The 19,432-nt window shown below is 35.6% G+C and overlaps 3 protein-coding genes across 8 annotated transcripts in view; 2 read left to right on the plus strand and 1 right to left on the minus strand.

Annotated features, from left to right (window-relative positions):
* LOC134539440 (uncharacterized) overlaps positions 1-550 on the minus strand; it is a 48,813-nt gene extending 48,263 nt beyond the window's left edge. For both annotated transcript variants that reach the window (XM_063381478.1, XM_063381479.1), the window contains exon 1: positions 378-550. The gene's annotated coding sequence lies outside the window, so the exon portion shown is untranslated. The remainder of the gene's footprint in view (positions 1-377) is intronic.
* LOC134539441 (non-structural maintenance of chromosomes element 1 homolog) overlaps positions 1-19,432 on the plus strand; it is a 37,135-nt gene that overhangs the window by 3,632 nt on the left and 14,071 nt on the right. Inside the window, exons 1-2 of one of the 5 annotated variants that reach the window (XM_063381483.1) lie at positions 1,362-1,537; positions 18,134-18,204. The exons of 1 other annotated variant lie outside the window; for it this stretch is intronic. Coding sequence is in view for 1 of the 4 variants with exons in the window: in XM_063381482.1 (XP_063237552.1) it covers positions 14,897-14,936; positions 18,134-18,239 (146 nt within the window). In the remaining 3 variants the exon portion in view is untranslated. 3 more of the 5 variants (XM_063381482.1, XM_063381484.1, XM_063381485.1) reach the window with 3 other exon arrangements.
* LOC134539442 (mid1-interacting protein 1-B) lies at positions 3,987-8,576 on the plus strand. Its single transcript, XM_063381487.1, has one exon. It carries the CDS (start codon positions 5,018-5,020, stop codon positions 5,672-5,674), a length of 657 nt encoding a protein of 218 aa, XP_063237557.1. The 5' UTR covers positions 3,987-5,017; the 3' UTR covers positions 5,675-8,576.

Here is a 19,432-nt window from a genome sequence, read left to right on the forward strand (position 1 = left end):
TTCTGAAAAAATCACACCTGAACATAGGTACCCGCCAAATGTTATCTCAAAATAAAAATTAAAAAAATATTTATATATTATTTTCTATTCAGTCCAGAACATCTGAAGTAACTTCATTCCAACAGAACAATTTCTTTAAAATAATAATAAATTCAATGAATTTCTGAGGTAAAAAATTTTAACATTATCAACATTAAAAGAATTTTTTGTGACAACTTCCATATAAGACAAAAAAATTATTACAAATAACAACTATGGTGGCACACAAGTAAAACAGATTCCTTTCAAAATATCTTTAATATAAAAATGACAAACTACCCCCACCGTGCAAAATATTTTTTTTCTTCCAAATTTTAATTCAAGACCGAATAACTTACACCATTGGCACAAAAGAAGTGCGAAATTTTCATGAAGAATTTATTCTGAACTTAAATTTAACTAAAAATCACATAACGATCACAATAATTATTCCTTGTTTCTGTTCCTTCGCCGATCGATTTCTCGTGTGTATTACTGTATTGTAAAATGACAGCAACCACAGTGCACATGCGCCATGGTGGCTGTGTACGATAATTATAGCACACTTAAAGCAGTATTTTTACATGGTATGAGGATGGTAATTAAAATTTGTATCATGGCGAAAAAAGAACGTATATATACATAAAATATGTGAGCTTCTGAACAATTATATTTAATTTCACCTTTATTAAAATCATTCTTCAAATCAGCATTATAGAGTCCCTTAGTTACGCGGACTCCCATAGACAAATATCGCTCAAGGCACGTGATTAGGGGAAAGGGGTTGAAAATTGAAACTTTTACCAGTCCTTGTGTTGTATGAGAACTGAGAAGTAACTATGGAAGTAACTTAGAAAAATCCACCTCTGCCACTCTCCCCATTTTAAAAATGCGAGTCACAGCCGCCAGTTATTGAACCCCGCAAAAAAATATTGGAGGAAGTACTTTTTATTTAAATTAATTATTGGGATTGTCCATGGCTTTTGCCAATAACAAAACATGATTTTAATTATAATTTATATTCTTAATTACATTTCGAGAATATTTGCAATCAGTATAAACTGACACCCATGCCATACTCGGGACTCGAACCCAAAACACCTCGCAACAAAAACCGGTCGAATGAGCTACTATCGACACTGTGGTGGAGTAGAGTGATATGGCGTTGTGGCTACTATAAACTAATTTAGTGAAAGGATTTGTTAAGAGTATTTTACGTATTTAATTTTGAACTGCCATAAAAAAACTATTATAAGTAAAAGTTGTCGCAGATATACATTAGCATTTGAATTGTGGCACAATGTACCGTAAAATAGTACTATATTGTGTTTTTTCCAGGGTATTCCATTCTAAATGTTTGGTCATAATGTTTGGTCATCCTGACATGCTTTTATTCTGCAAGCGTGTTTATGTTTATAAAGCGCAAGTTCTTATTAACGCGGGAATGTTAAATCGCAATCGTTAAGTTGGTGCAATTAACACTAAAACATCCTGCGCGTTAAAACTTTCTGAACATCAGGTAAGATTATCGAAATTGCAATATACTGTGCATACTTGCAGTTTATCACATTAGTATTTCGTAAACAACCTAATATATTTTGCACACGCAAGGAATGAACCAGGACTGGTTTGCATAACGATACCATTTCAATATTGATGACGTCATCAACATGTCGTCCTTCAGTTAATTACAATTTATACATTCTGACGGTACATGTTTGGTGATTAGGGACGGGAAACGTTCACATGGTTGGTTTTCATTATGGACGTTTGTTAAGAGAATTTATTTTAAAGTATCTTAAACAATATTAAAAATCCTACCTATTCTATGGTAACTGATATTTTTTAATGCAACAATCTTTTACAGTGTATGTGGTAATTAGTTTTACTATTTCTTCATTTAATTAAGTAAATACTTCTTGCTGCAAAACAGTTGATTCATTGATTGTTTATCCTACCTTTGATTAATGATGAAAACAGATGCTTGTTTAACTTCATACTTGTTTGTGATTAAAATACAGACTCATTTTAAGACACTAACTTGAATCTATTCACCTGGCCACCATCAGTAATGTTTTGTTTCAAAGTTTGACCAGATAGGCTATAATGGTTTTACTTTGCAGACTGGCAGCTTTGCTTGCACTTCTTTGATTGAATCAACAGTGCAAACTAGAAAAAGGTTTTATGGTCAATTTGACATGTATTGTTTATGGTTTTGTTAAGTATTTGTGGTTTAGTATATTTAAGTTATATTACGAAATTGATTGATGAAGAAGGAAACAAGTAGAACTCAGGGAAATTGTCTGGAGTAAGAGAGTAGGAATCCTGAAATGATATGGCGCAGTGGTAAGACACGGTACTCACTTTCCCGAGGCCCGGAATCTAAACCCTGCTGCGACCATCCTGATTTTGATTTTCCGTGTTTTCCCACAATAACTTCAGGTAATTGCTGCTGCGGTTCCTTTCACATTGACGATTCCATACTCGGGCATTCCTGATTTGAGTTGTTCTCCATTTCCTTCCGAGTACCTGGTGGCAACGAATGGTCAAGCCCAATAAAGGAAATGCATTCCTCTGCAAAGTTTAGCCTAAGTTTTACCTCATGCCAGTCCATGATTTCAACTAAACTGACTTAGATTCCTCCACTCCTAGTTCACTCCAGTGGAAAAGTGACTAGGATAAGGTTTCAACCATAATTTCTCACTTTAATATTGATTAAAATTACGGGACCAGCATGGTTTTTAAAACTAAAAAAATTTTTTTTTTACTCATTCAGGTTAAAAAAATATTTAGGTACTATACATAAATAAAAAAATATATTTATTTCCAGGGTTTTTACTAACCATATCATACTATTCAGCTGCTCTACACCGAAAGTTTATGGTCTCAAATTTTAAACCTTACCATCTCAAACTCGTCATTCGTCTTGTTATTGCAGTTGAACCAGAACAGGATTTTTTCCTCACCTACAACAAGAATTCATAATTTAGCAGTTCTTTGTCTTTTTGGCCTATTTTCAGAAGTAAAATTGTCTAATGAGCTCATCGAACTATCTGTCTGTGCAAGTATGTGTATGTGTTTCCTGCATCCAGAGGCAGTTACAGGAATGTCTTTGGAAGGTGGGAAAGGCTAAGGGCTCCAGGAGTCTGGAATAACTAAACCGTGTGACCGGTGAAGATCCCTCAGATCTCTTGGCAAATATTTAGCTTATTCGACTTAACCGTATTTACAAATAACTTATCGAGGTATTAGATCCACAATTAGTTATCAATAGTTAAACAGCTGTATTTTGTGTTTAAAATAAAAAAAATAAATCCCAAAAAATTACTTTTGAGTCATTTTATCTCGTGTATCCGTTAAACTTTGGTTTTTTAGGTTTGGGGGGGGGGGATAGTCATGCCCCATTCCCTACTCTTTATCCACCTTGTGAAATATTTTAAAAGCTTTGACTTTTGTTTAGCTGGTGACAAATGGTTTGCAGACATTAGAACTTAACTATATACTCAGTGGCACATTTCCCAATAATTTTCAAAATTCACATAACATCAGATAAATTTGTAATTAAAAAAATGTTTATTTATGTGTGTAACATCTTAGCTCTTTGATGGGAGTAATTTCATGAATGCGGCGGAAATGCAGAAATTTGTAACAGGAATTAGGGGAGAAGCGTGCACCATTCGATTGTTCAGTGCGGCCTACAGTTGGCGCTCTTGCTGCAGGAAGACAGCGAGTGCAGGCATCTCCACAGGGTTTGGAAAGAGAAAGAGACATGTTTATAGTTCACTCCGCTAATGGTAGTCTTGAACAGCGCAACACATTTCCATGTGGCTTTTCTGGTACGTTATATACCTACACAACAAAAAATAGTAATGTATAATATATTTGTAATATGGATTCATTTTTGGAAGTTATTTATATAAAGTGAGTATTAATAAATAAGTTCTGTAATTATTATGTAGTTGTAAGTTTTAGGTATTTTTCTTTTGATGTGTTAATTATTCCTTATAAAATTAGTATTTAATAATTAATGAATTCATTATAAAACAAATAATTTACTGAATCGATGAGACTTTGTTCATTTTTTTTATTTACTTGGACCCATAAGAATGCAGTAGTGGTAATGACGTCATCAATGTTGTCACGGTATCGGGATCTAGAATACTCCCTCTTTTGTTTATAGACGTTATTTCCTTTTTCCATCCATTTCAACTCCTACTATCCAAAATTTGTTTCTACTAATACTTGTTGCACATATCATTTCATTAAGATTAACATAGCATTACATGCTATATGCAGCAAAAAGTACATTTAATACAAATACTAAATTTATGTAAGTGTATTTTTCCCATGCACGTCATTACAAAACCACAGGGCAGACCTGTTTGACAAGTCAGCTGTAGTACTTTTTTTCCTTTCTAAAAACAATTCCAACCTTCAGTTGTCTGTATTGCAAAATTAAGAAAACAAAATTTCCCATTCGGGAATAGAAAATGTAATTGAAATAGTTCTCGATATTTATTTATTTATTGTGACGGGCGTTATTTGTTTCCTCAGACAAATTATTTAAACAAGCATAATTTGCTATATGTAAGAATCCTGTGGAAAGTGTCGAGGAAGTGGGCCGCATTGCAAAGTCGATAATGACATGTGTGTCACGAGCGGGTTTAGCCAATGAGGAAGGCGCATTGTGGCGTGATCGCCCAGCGGAGACGGGTGTGTTTCTCGTCGTTTGCAAATTTTCAGTGCTTGGAAAAGACGGTGGCTGTTGCAATCGCTGTTGGAATTCGGGTGTGTAACTACCACAGCAAGTGTAGATGTTATTGTTATTTGTGGCCATTTTGCCATCGATAACATAAGGTTATTTAGGCTGTGATTTTTCTCAGTACGTACATAGTTCGGAATTTTGTGAAATGTCGACTTAAAATACCAATTGTACTTCATCTGGAAGGGGGGAAAAAATTATTTACCTAGTCTTTTGCGATTTTCGAGAGATATAAAGATGTTTTGTAGTGAAATGAACATGAATGGCCAGCTGGATGTTTTGCAATCGGACAAAGCTGAGTTTTCGAGGAACAGCCTCATGCACGTCGTCCTGAAGTTCGTCAAAGCTGTCAACGACATGAACAACACGATCCTGGTGCCCAGCAGGCTGATAGACCTGCCTTTCGGGGAGCAGGTAGACGCTTCCAGGAATCCCGCCAGCGCGTTGAAGCGGTCCGACGGGAGACTGGCTTCGATGCACCTGGGAGACGTGAACCTGTACGCCCTCTACACCATGATCAACTGCATGAAGAACGAGCTGATGTGGGGACAGACGCCCTTGCTGGACGAAGCGCAGCCCGCGTCGAGCAGTTCCTCCGCGTCGTCGTCGTCGTCTTTGTCGTCGTCCTCGCGCTCCAAGGGTCACGCGCGCACGCCTTCGTCCGTGTCAGTGGCCTCCAACAACTCCACCGCCTCTATGTCCGACGGGGACATGTCGGAGACGGGCACCGACAGCGACCCCCGGGAGGAGCTGGCCCCCGACTACTCCCGCCTGGTCACCGAGGACTTCACCCAGCACCTGCACGGGCTGAACAACTCCCTGGAGAAGATGACGCAAATAGCAAAGTATCTGACATCACGTTACCAGGACCATGTGGCCCACGTAGAGTGCTAAAGACACTGTAGTGTTGTTTGAACACATTTTTGTATTGAAACTATCGAACCAAAGTTATTACGGACTCCGCCGCACGACTAATTCATTTAATTATTCTTGTATTAAAATTAGGCTGATTAAATTTTTTGTTTAATTCAATAAGCTTGTGCTCCGTTGAGTTTATATAAGCAGGAAATGAACTGAATCTCGTAACCTCTGATCAAATCTGCCGATTATGTAACTAAAACAGGTTTCTCACTGGAGAAGGAAGTATTTTCACCTTTTGAATTTTTTTTTTTGTATAGATGTTGTGTGCTCGACAGTATTCAAGCCATTTGTGTGCAGTTTTGATGTGATATGTCAGGTTATTTCCCAGCAAAGTACTAGGGTTATGGCTGGCATACCCTTGTGTCAAAATCTTAAGTCTTACAGTGGCTAAAATAAATCTGTTCTGGTTTTATTTCTTGTAAAACATTTTAAAAACCCTTCAAGTCAAAAATTTTTATAAGTTAATTTGTTATTTTGTTATAAAAATGTGCTTTTCATTTTATTTTAATTTTTTACTTTCTTCTGAATTTAATGGCAGCCATTATCACTATGTACAGGGAATTCACACTAATCTGACCACTTCTAAAATCAAGCCTTGAATAATGCACCATTCTGCACACGTTTTAATATTGTCAGTGTCTCATTTATTGTGTCAAGTTGGCACCATACCTACTTGTTTTAACAGCCTGTAAAAAATTATGAACCTTACATTTGACTCTCAAAAATCTATTTGATTTTTGTAGTTTCCATTATTTTGTCACAGTTTTCATCTTGGTTTCCTGTGGGCGATATATGAATCAAATTCACTAGCCAACATGAATTTAAGTTTGGTGTTTGACAAAATCTGAAAAATTTGTTGCAGAAATGGAGTGCTCATAATTTATCTTAAAAGTATTTATATATTATTCTACCTGTTAATGATATTTGTGTCCCTACTATTTTAATAGCTCTATCATTTTTAGTTAGTGTTAAAAGTCTGGTTGTAACTATTAGAAACGCCAATTGAAACTGCTTAATTTTGTGTAATTGTCATAACAGTTTGTAGGTGTTTTAAAAGGATAAGTAGTTGTGGAAACAAATTCAGTAACAGCTAGGTGTAAAAGTAAATAGTGAACCACTAGTTTAAAAAAAATAATGCTGAATCCATAGTTTTCATTATGCTTTGCAGCGAAGTTAGATGGGAAGTGCAAGGAAGTGGCACGTGTTTTGTCGTGCTCTGGGCGCTGGTCATGTGTACATCTTCCAAAAGAGAAGACTGCGTGGATTGAGATCCATGCGCTAGGTTGGTGTGTGGAGTGATGTACAATCCTGTTATTACTCACCACTTGTAATATAAAAGGTTTTTCATTAAGTTGTAGACCACTACTCAGTATAAAACGTAAACATAATAAATATAGAACTAAATTAGCTATACCATCGTCAAAATTTCAGTTCCTGGTTGGGCTATAAAAATGTTGCGGTAATATTCTTACAGTGTTGCTTTTCTTTGAAGTAATAATAAAATTGAAAAAAAAAATTAAAAAATTTTTCTCAAACACTAGAGCCGTTCCTGTATTCGCCCTGAAAACAGAGTCTTAATATCCCTACTGGTTTCTGAGAAATCATTGTTTATATCTTGCATCACTATACCTGTGCATTGATGTAACCGTCGAAATTTTTTTTTTTTACAGTTTATATGGTAACTATTAGGAGGCCTGTGCAGTAATGTGGCCTCCACCACTGTGCTTTAGCACAGCAACTTTATTCTTTGGTTCTCGTGATATAAGTACCTGTATATTTTTTTTTATTTGTATATTATTATGGAGTGGAAAATAAATTGAATTTTAAAAATTTTTAAAAAAAAGTGGGCATCTACTGTGCATCCAAACCCAAGCAGCAACCCTTGAAATGGAGGATATCCCCCCCCCCCCCCCCCCCCTTAAAGCAATGCAACAAGTCACATTCAACAAGTCGGTGCTTTGCACCTTCATACTTCTCAAAGAAATCCATGTCGAGGGTTGATGCTTGGGTTTGAATGCACAGTAGGAACTATTTTTTTTATCTCTCTCAAAGCACAACACAGCAACGGCAGCTGCAGCACAAGGTATCTAATATTAATTGTAAACAGAAGTTTCTTAGAAACCAGTAAGAATTTAGGAACACTGTTTTCAGGGTAAATACAGGAACATCTCTTAGTGTTTGGAAAAAGTATTTTTCTGATTTTTATTACCTATTACTTCATGGGAAAGCTGCGCTTTATAAGATTATTACCAACGTTGCTTCAAATTTTGTGGAGTAGGGCGCCTGAAGCCGTCTTCTCTCGGGGGCTATCCCAACGCCCCTCGGAAAGACTCCTCTCCAGTATGTCGGGACCCTGCGTAGACCAGGGACGCCACTGGTGCTTGTAGAGACTGCCCCCGCCCAGACACGGCAGCGTGATCGGCAAGTGACTGCATGCCTAGCACAGATGCTGGAAACCCGGTGAAGTAACGCGTTTAAAAACGGGCCGGCGTTAATCTTTGAAACCAGTCCCAGGTTTTTTTAAAATAATTACAGCGTATTTTGTATTTTTATATGTTTGTGATGTGAAATGAGCAGTTTTTTTTTTTTTTTTCTGAAATCCATAAAAGTAACCTTTTAAGTTCTAGATAACTTCTGGTTGTGTATCAAAACTGTCACCATCGCAAGAGCCTTGGTTTCTGAAGCTCTTTTAAATTTTTTTTAAGCATAGCAAATGTGTGCTTATTTCATGGAATATGACTGTCTTTCTCAAAATGGAGACTGGAGACTGAGCTGAGTTTTTTCTTCTTAGGAAACTAAATTTTTAAATTAAAGGTTAGAAATTTAATGTTAGTGTGTGTCAGCTAATGTGAGAATATATTTTTTTTTAAATCTTGCCTTGTGTTTTCTCTCCCCTTCCTCCCCCCCTCCCCCGTCAAGCAGGTGCCAAAATACTCCTCTTGTTGAGACAAGCTTTGTTTAGTTGGGCTTGACAAGTATGGAGGAGTTATTATGAAATGTTAATGTTAGTAGAACCAAATGCAGTGATTTAATTCCACTTTGGGGGTTGTAGAAAAGTAAGCTGTTATTGGGAGTAACTAGAAATGAATTACAAAGTAACCATGTGTGTGTGGGGATTGGGAAAAAATCAGGAATTTCACTTTCAATCTACCTGCAGCCACCCTTCACGCCATCGTTAGTGGTACTCGACTTGCAATGTTGCAACCTTACCTTTTGCGACTGTGTTGCAAATTTATGTAAACGGACAGTTATCCCAAAAGTTTTGGCGATAATGTGGAATGACTTCATTACCTACAAATTTTTTACTGTCATTCAGAATTACTGGGTAAAATGCAGTTGATCTTAGTCCAAGTTTAAAAAAAAAAAAAAAAAAAAAAACATTTATTATATTCTCAATAACTTTTCAAAACAAGTGGTTTTAAGGCAAAAAAAAAATTATTGCATACCTTTGAAGTAAAATTTCTGTATGTTTACTGTAGTAACTTTATTATTTGGCTAGACTCTTTTGTGTTGAAAATTCTTTACTATAGTGTGTTACAGCTAACCTGGGCAGTTTTTATCCTTGCTAAGTGTGTTCGTAAAGTCAAGAAGGTGTTGCCAAGTGAAACTACTTGTCCTTGTATGTTGTCAATTGTGACAGGTGTAAGACATGTCATGTAAAATTTTAGTTCTGTGCAGAGTTTTACTGAAATTACAGAAAGTCATTTCAAAATGTCCAGGTTATCTGGAACGTGCTGTAGTTAAATGTTGAGAGCCCTGCTGATGTTTTGGTTTTGATACAGAACAAAATTTTAATATTGAAAATATACAGGCAAAACTGGGTTGAATAGTTTGGAGATTTATTGATATTACATAGGATAAATTCATTGTTAATTATAAAAAAAATTTACTTATTGAAATTAATTTTAGAGTTGCATTTAGCATGTAATTTTTGTGTGACTATAATTTGCATAAAAGTAAATAGCTTACTAGTTACCAACAGTTCCTAATTGGCTGAATTGTAAATATAATTTTGGTTAATTTTTAGCATTTGTGTTGAATAAGTTTGTGGAAAAACTTGTGTATTTTATGCAAGAAATTGCTCTTTGCAAAACGAAGAAAATGGTTGTAAGTATTTTTGTTTTAACACTTTTTTTTTTTGTGTTTTAATGTGCATTTGCTAGTTTCGAACCAGAAGTATTCGTTAAAATCACCCTAGGTCGAGCTCAGCTTTAGGACTGAGCTTTTAGTTGAAGCATAATTCTGGCACAAAGGTTTATCTACAAAAAAAAAAACAGTATTTTGCAGTGTCTCAATCATTTCAAACTTATGAGTTAGTTGATGTCTGTGGGAAACAAATAATTTAAAATAAATGTTCTCAATCTTCTAGTTTTATAGTTGAAAGGATCAGACGCCACATTTCACTTTATGTAAAGAGGTGCGGTTATAACTTTGCTTTATATTTAATTTATTTGCCATTAAGCTTTGTTCATGCTCTACAGATGTCATTTCGAGAAAGTGACAGGTAGAATTAGAAGAATTGAGAATGTACCTATATTGTTTTACTTGTGTTGGGTTTTGTACATTACGGACCCTGATTTTTGGTGAGGCAATACAGTGAATGGCTTTGTTACAGAAATTTGCAGCTCTTACTTAATCAAACTTTGATGAGGAATTGTAGAAGGGCAAGAGAAAGGAATTTGGATAGGTTAACATACCTCTATTCTGATGTACACTTTTCTTACATTAACTGACTAGTGACATTTCAATAATTGGTTGTTCTTTATCCATCATAATTTTGTACCATGTAAAAAAAATAACTCTACTAAAAAAATTTGAATACTTGGATTCTAAAATAATTATCTAAAGTGTATCACTTAACGAAAACTGATAGTAAACGCCTCATTGATTGCACGAAGTTATTCCTTCCCACACTAGACCTGCTGAATTAGGCCCGATTGTCAGGAGAGATTTAATGTCTGAGTGATTGCGCCGGTATTTGAACCCAGGTCCTTCTGGGTGCGAGGCCAGTGTTGCCACCTCGATCTTCAAGTTCTGTTGCCCTCTTTATTGGGCACAAGCTTGCATGGTTGGTACGCCTTCTTGATATTCTTAAAAAGTCCTTCATTTGTCTTTAGGGGTCCTTAAAATTCATTAAATTCACTTATAATCCGTAAAAATTCATTTAATAAAGACTGATACCATGCACATGAGGGATAATGTGGCTTTTTTTTAATGTTTTGTTACCTACTCTGCAGCAAACAATGCATGAGCATTAAAATTTGAGAATTTCGAGCCAAGTGATTAGATTTTTTGTATAAAAATGTTTGGAATTTAGTTTTTCATGATTAGTATCTCACTTTTTAACTTAGCGATCAAATTAAATGTTAGGGCTATAAATTTCAGACACGTTATGCTTGGGTTAGATACGTTTTCCAGAGGTAATGCTGAACAATATGGGCTTATAAGTAAGAATTGGAACTAGCCAATAAAATTATTTTTCGTGCATCAACTATTTAAACATTATTTTCGTGGTTTTATAAAGTGTTCCTTAATTTTTGCGCAAGAGGGTACAGATCATGGCATGCAGATCACAAATGAGACTTGTTGCAGCGTCCAGACATGCAAACTTAAAAGCAGCCCGGTTGAGTCTGTGATGGACGCGAAACTGTTGATCTGCGTGCACTATGTATCTAACCTGCCTTCTCTTGTTGCTTTCACCAAATTTGGGGGTCTGTCGACGGGGGAATTCACTATTCGTACGCCAGTCGATTCCTTCAGTCCATGCTGTGTAAGAGAAGGCTGTGACTTCAAGATGGTTGCTACTTTTTCCCCGTGGAATACCTGCATGAAAATTCTGGATCGAGTATGTCTGCTTATGTTGCTGCGCTGTGTAAGATAAACATGTATTACTGATTGCATTTATTCTAAATGCATACAGAAATATATTATTAAGCACACTGATGAGGTATAGCTTTTATATTTGTACCATAGATGTATTGCTATGCTCACAAGATTAAAAAAAAAAAATACGTAGTATATATATGTACAGTAATTGTAAATTTAAAACAAAAAAAAATACTAAAACTCTAAAATGCAATGTATATTGTTAAAATAAAACCTTGTTTTAATTTTGATGTTGACTTGGTACTTTTTGTTGCAAACCTACTCAAACTCTTTAATAATCTTGCTTTTCCTAATATTGGTAATAAAGTATTGCAATTGAATATTCTTTTGGTATGTGCCATTGCTGATAAAATGTATAGTTCATTTTTCAAATGTTAAGTACCTATATAAATACTTCTCAAGTTTCATGTTTATATCGTATTATGTTGAAAAATTTTTAAATAGGCAATGAATGGTGCTCTGTGTTTTTCGTATCTTGATTTTTGACATTTTTATGTTGTTCCAATATGGCAGAAGGGTTTGAAAGTACATATTGCATGCTACTAAGTAGGCAGCTCCTTAAAAAACTGAAGCAATCATGAACTCATCTGGTGGACTGTCTACTTTTTTTTTTTCCATCATTTTGAAAAATTTTTATAAGTGTTTTTGAGTAGACAAAGTAAATTTTTCTATTTATTATTTTAACATCAGTTCATATTTCTTATTTATCAAAATTACTGCATGCTCATCAATTATAATTTGTTAGTCATGCTTGCCTGCCTTTTTTAAAAATTTGGGTATGTCCCCATATCTCGTTTCATTTCACGTTTGTGATTGTGAAATGTTAGCTTTCGTGCAAAAATGTTTCACCTAGAATTTTTGTACTAAGTCCAGTATCTCATCACTGGACAAAATACGTACTGTTGCAAAAATCTGTACATATTACTAGAATATGTGATTATGTGGTACAATCGATTGGCTTGAAGTGCTTTAAAAGTTGTATCCATATATTAACAAACAGTTTACTATATGAAAGTGGTTTTATTTATATTACTTAGTAAATATCAGCTGAGATAAATTTTAAAATAATTAATAGAACTTTGCACACTGTCGTGTACTTGCCAATCTTTCCAATTAGTCTGGAGTTTTCCAACAATATAGCTCTCTTTGACTCTTTGTTAATATGTGTGTTAATAGATAAAGCTTTAATTTTGTGAATGGTTTCTGATACGATGAGCATTTATAAATAGTTCAGGTTTGTGGGTACGAAGCAAGCAAGCTTTGCTGTGGAAAGTTATTACGCTGCATTTCTGTTACAAGTTTGCCTCTTGTGTATCTGGGAAATTTTTCTCAAGGTCGCCCGGTGTCACCGGGCAGTTGGGTTTTGTTGTGGAATCTTTTGAAGAAAAATGTTTTGCTGAGAGGGCTTTAAAAAAAATACAAAATATTCCGATCACATGAGGGGAATAGTTAGGTAAGTGGTGGGGGAACCGGCAGAGGAGCAGAGTGTGTTGGCGGCGACGCCACAACGCATGCACTAGCGGTCGAGTGGGAAGACAGTAAGGGGAAAGGAGGGGATAGGTACATAACTTAGCATGCTATTTGCTATTTGCTATTTGCAACAGCTGGAAGGGGAGAGGTAGAAATGACACAGCAGTGATGCTTCGGAATTCTTGTAAGGCTGCTTGTGTTTGTCCACTCCGTTTGTCTACTCCTCAGGTTTCGTGACGACTATAACAATTGACACTACCGTATTTCTTTTCTTTTATTTAAAGTATCTATTCATGTGGAAAAAAACTAATTTGTGTAATTAATTTACAAGTATCATTCATTTTTATGTGAATAGTGTGATTGAAATTTAATTACTTTGTGTTTATCTATACCTAATAAGCAAGAAGTTTCAGTTCTGTCATGGGTGGACTCCACTATTTAATTTGTGGTGATTTATGCGTTTAGGTTTACTTTAAGAAAATTTCACAAATCAAAGTTCATATTTGAAGGCTTAACTCTCTTCCGGAATAAAAGCTTCCTGTTCTAAGGTTATTAGCTAAAGACAGGGCTTTGCTTAAATTAATATTTTTGTCGTAACCGTAGCATAATTATTAGTAATTTTTGTGTCTAGCAAGATAGGTTACTGTCATTTTATATACATTTGGTACAGATATTTTACGAAATGAAGTACTGTGGGGCAGAAAGGTTAAGTGCAAATATTAAATACATAGTTTTATTTATGTTAGCCAGTTGTATTCAGTACAAGTACTTTAAGTCTGTAGTAATAAGCCTTAAGCGCTCCAACAACACAGTGTGGCACTTGTGAACAAGGCTGGTATACGTTACAAATAACACTCCAAATCGGCTTGGAGCTTGTGGTGTAAGCAAAAGTCGTAAGATGATTTGAACGACTTGGCAACTTCATTGCGTGGTATGGAACTTTTATGCGTTGCGGATTTATTTTTGCAATAAGACTTCTCTTGTTAATAAGCTGCTTGCTTCTATGCAGGTACGACATGACTGCACCTTGCCTACCATTTGGGGTTAGGGATTTAACTTGGAGTTATCATGCCAGGTGTTTTCTACACATAATAAGCTAATTATAAAGAGTTAGAAATGTCAGAAATAAAATTTATTAAGTTGCTTATGCATCGTAGTTACACAACAGCTCTTTTTTTTATACTATGTCTTATATGCTGAAATCTGCAATTTCACTTAGTCTCTACTTGTGTATTTACTTATGTGCTACAAAAAGGTGAATTAACCTGTTTTTTTTTTAAATATAGACAGAACTACATAAAATGTTGACTGGTATCTTTGTGGAATTATATCATATGTTGGACTTTTCCAATTATTAAAAATATTAAGCACCATTTACCATTATCAAGAACTTAATTAAATGAAAAATATTTTACTGCAGAAATGCTGGCTTGATATTGAAATAACTTTTATAAAGATCGAATGAGTGTTTTGTGGGAGGCAACTGGTTCTGCTTCATCATTGGAGCAAATAGACAGTTGCTTTGCCTCAAAGAGAGAAAGCAACGGACACAGTACATATTGAGAAAAGTGTGCAGGTAATAAGGCGTCTGTGGAACTGAAATGAAGATGTCCAGACAGTTGACCACCCGGAGAGGAACTGCGACGGTCGTTAACATCCAAAAAGCTTCCGTGGTTGGCTGACCTTGAGGGCGTCGCCAGCTGGGGAACAGGTTCCGTCCGTCACCTTGGCCACTGGCCGGAGCGGATTGTGGGCGGCCTTCGCGGACATCGTCTTTCCGTGTGGCCAGCCCTGGTTGAGCACACACGCTCACCTTTTGTGTGCAGTGGTGTGACGTGGATGGTAATCCCGCTCCGCCCACGGAACTCCGAAATCTGTGGTATTCCCGAATCAGACGTGTTTTGTGCGGGGAATTTTCAAACCCATTATGTATATTTTCAGGGCCTTCATTTTAGCTTAAAAAAAATAATAATAATAATTTATGACCTGTCGGCCAACAATAACATAACTTTTGGGGTAGGTACAAAACAAAAAGGAGACACTAATTGACATGACCATCAATAAAAAACAAATTTATACAAGAGGCAGGGATTGGCTATAGGGCAGGCACCATAGTACAAGACAACACATAATAACATAAAAACTAGAGTAACACATACTTCAAAACCATCTAAGGTAAAATGTGAGATTAAAAGTAATAACATGGATAATGTAACAATAATTAAAACTCGTAAAGAAATTAATACAGATGAAGTGAACAAGAAGTTGAACATTCATCATTTATGTTGATTAGCTGCCAGGTTTATCTTTGCGGAAATATAGTGGTGCTGATAATATGAACACAAAAAATTGAGTACTGGTTCAAAGGTTAGCTTATTGTTAGAGCGTGTTTTTAAATTCAACCTCCCGGAGATTGGAGTGATTCTCCTGCAGTCTGCCTTGCTGAGCCAGTCACTTCCTAACACCACTAACCATGGAGGCAAATGTGTCGCGTCATTCAAGCTTCTTAGAATTCCTGTGTTAACTTAAACATCATTTCATTTCTAGGAATTTCAGACTTTATTTTTGCTTCATGATGAACACTGCAAAATTATGAAGTCTTAGATTTACAGTTCTAATGCAGAGTTGATTTTCTAATTGAGAAGGGTTGTAAGTGCAAAACTTCAAATGCTTGTAATTTGTTCTTTTTCTTTTTTATGATGGTTATATTTGTGAATATTCCCTATTTTTTGCATTGATTACCTTTAAATATAATTATTTTTATATCTAATATGATATTTAATTTGAATGATTTAATTAAAAATATCAGCTTGTGGGTCTGAATATGAAGTACTTTAAGTCAACCAAACAACCTTCTTTTTTATAACCAGGTTTTTTTTTATCACGTTGGTTGTTTAGGTTTTCATGAAATTCACATAAGACCCATACAACATTTTGCTTTCTGCCACTCATGTTGAACCAGAGAAGTTATAACATCAAAGAACTGAAGTCTAGCAAATCTGCACCTGACTGGGACTTAACCACAGAAAGGGTATTTCCCCACAGGAGAAGGATTCTCCATAGAATAGATGTTTCCCACAGAAAGGGTATTTCCCCACAGGAGAAGGATTCTCCATAGAATAGGTGTTTCCCACAGAAAGGGTATTTACAGTTGGTAGTGTCTGGAATTTTCAACAGAATATGAATTAATTATTTAATATTTTTAATACAGCTTATTCACATTTTTGAATTGCTAAGATCTTGATTAGTATTTAATTTTTTGTTCCTATAAATCACAAGAAACATTAATGACCAAACTTTTATTTATTTATTTTATTTTGTATTTTTGTTCTGTTGATCCCACATGGAGTCAAGGCTCTGGGATATAGAACATGTCACGTTATACATGTAGTTCTCTTTACATACAAATATGTATGTGTAGACATTAATATTTACATGATGCAAGTTACAAAAAAAAATACAGAACATGTTACACAATTTAACTGTATAGTGATACTTGATACTTTATGTTAAACATGAAGCAGCTATTATCACAAGTCCATTCAACAAATTAACAGTTCAATTTCTCTATTATCAATCAAATTAAAGAATTCCTTCAGAGAGTAGGTAGGATATTCTATAAGTATTTGTTTTACTGTTTTTTTGAATACTGGTAAACTGTTTATGTTAGTTATTTTCTGTGATATTAAATTGTAAAGTTTTACTCCCATGTAATTTAGTCCATTTTCAAATCGCCTAGTGTTATGTTCAACTATCCTCCATTTACTAGCATTTCTGGTGTTGTATGTTTTTTTAATTGGTTTTTTTCCTTATGAATGAATAAAAGGGTTCTCAGAATGTATTCATTTATGACAGTCAGGATTTTAAGTTTTTTGAATTTTGGTAAACAGTGTGATGATTTTTTATCTTTCTTATTATTCTAATAGCTCTTTTTTGTATTTTTACGATTTTATCAACTCCTACTGCATTGCCCCAGATTTCAATGTTATACGACATTACAGAGTGAAATTGGGCATAGTAAACTGTTTTCAGCATTTCTAATTGTACCGTATCCGCTAGTCGTCTTAACACATAACATGAACTACTGAGCCTGCTTACTATTGAGTTAATATGATCATTGTATTTTAGTTTTTCATCTAAGTTTACACCCAGAAACTTTACCTTTGTGACTCCAGATATGACATTAACGTTGAACTTCAAATTAATACTTTTATCACATGCTATAGGTACAATGTTTATTACTAAAATTTATACAGTTGGTTTTGGATGGATTTAAAACAAGTTTGTTCTTAAGAGTGGAATTAGAACTTTCATTAAAAAAAATTAAAATATTCTTTTTAAATTTTTTTTTTATACAAAAACTAGTGACTTAAACCACTGTTTAAACCATTGTGGTTTAAATCGGCCAACCCTGAATGGGAGTGCTGTGGCTGGAAACTAATAGTGATGCAGCCAGGTATGTTTTAAAGGGTTCGACAATAGATACTAACATTATTTTTTGTTTAACTGTGACAGTTTAACACATTGTTTTCACTGTGACAGTTACCTTTCCTGGGTCTGGAGTTACATGCAAGTGGAGAGCCAACCTTCAAATATAATTATTTTGATTGTCTTAGGCTTCAAATCATAAGACAAAAAAAAAATTATTTCCTAACATTTCACCCTTCTTGAATTTCAAAAACTTGCCATTACTGTAAACTGCAGTTATAGTGGATATTATTAAAGAATAAAATAAGTAGTTTATTTTCTTTATTTACATTTTGTCATATGTACGCCAACACTTGTTTAAAAGACTGCAGCAATGTAAACAACAGAAAAAAAATAAAATAAAAACCACAAAACACAAAGAACATTAACAAACAATGGACAAGGACATGAATAAACATTCAAACCCTTTGGGAAAAGGAAATGATTGCTAATGTGATAAGTGTTGCATCATTCAATAACTGCAGATGATTTTTTTTCTGAAAGTTGTAAGTTTCCATGGAAGGGTGGTTCCTGTATAATAATTATTCAGTATTCCTGTCCCGAGTGGAACAGGTCTGGGTGGAACTGGCAGAGAACCTTGTTTTGCAGGTTTGGGTGTTTCCCCCCGAGGTCGTAAATTGTCTCCGGCCAAGCGCAAGTGGTTCGACTGCCGTGACAGGGTAGTTACTGCTGCAGGAGTGTCTTTCCCAAACAAGTATTTCTTTATTTGTTTTTTTTATATATATTTTTTTTTCATGCCATGAACTTGCCCAAATGTTTTTGTGCAACCTTGCACACACAAACAAAAACAAAAATGAACTCACGGACAGATGCGATATTCTTAACAGGGTTTCCACATTCTGGGAAGTCGAAATTTGTCAGGGAATTAACTCAAAATCATGGAAGTTTCCCAGCTATAGTAATTTGAGGCGAAAATACCATGCTCCAGTCTGCCATATGCAGGCTGTTGATAATAAAAAAATTTAGACTGTGTTTTAATGCGTAGTCATACACACTGTAAAATGGTGTATGCAAAGTTATTTGAACTGGGCCAGATGTTAGGTTTGGGGGGGGGGGGGGGGGGTTGTGCTGAACTTTATTTCTTTCTTTCAGAAGAATGCGAAAGAGATAAATTTTATACGTACACACACACACATGTATGTGTGTGTTTGTTTTTCTCGTATGTGTTACTAAACCATTCTTCAGATTTCAAGTTGTACACACTTGACCTGTGAAACACGAGTAACTTGTCGCTCGCAACAGGCATAAAGTTACTGCAGAAGCTTGCGTGAGACATGGTGCGACAGATTGTGAAGTAAAAACAACCACAGCGACTTGAATGGAGCCTGCATGAAATATTACACTGCAGTTCACGGTACGGGGTGTAGCTGTAAAGGGAGGGGGGGGGGGGAGATCAGGGAAGAACAGGCCCTCGTCTTAGCTCAAGTCCAACACAGACCTTTGTGAGTGATTTTGTGCTTTTTATACAAGTTTCTCTTCAAAAGAAATCATCCAACGTTCAGGTTTCAAAGCAGTAACTCGGAAAGAAAAAACGTGAGTTTTGAAGTTTGTTTTAACACGAATGACGGGAAAACACTTGAAATTGCTGGTTGCCAAGGTTAGATTTTTACACATGACCAGCAAGTCCTGAAACGGCTCACTCACTTCCCTCCCCATCTCCCCCCCCTCCCCCCGTCAGGGATTGGTTTCAGAAGTTGGCACGTCAGAAGGAACGCACTGGTTTCTGCGTGCCCCGGATTGGCATGCTAATTGCAGTGCGTCTTCCTCGAGTTGATTGTCCCGCCGACGTGCGGCCTCGGGTGCGTGACCTCAATTGATCTTCGACCTGTTTCCGCGACACCGTCCGTCGCTGGACGGTGTCAGCTCGTGCGACCAAAAATTTCCGCT

This window comes from Bacillus rossius, chromosome 15, assembly GCF_032445375.1.
Source record: "Bacillus rossius redtenbacheri isolate Brsri chromosome 15, Brsri_v3, whole genome shotgun sequence".
Lineage (NCBI taxonomy): Eukaryota > Metazoa > Arthropoda > Insecta > Phasmatodea > Bacillidae > Bacillus > Bacillus rossius.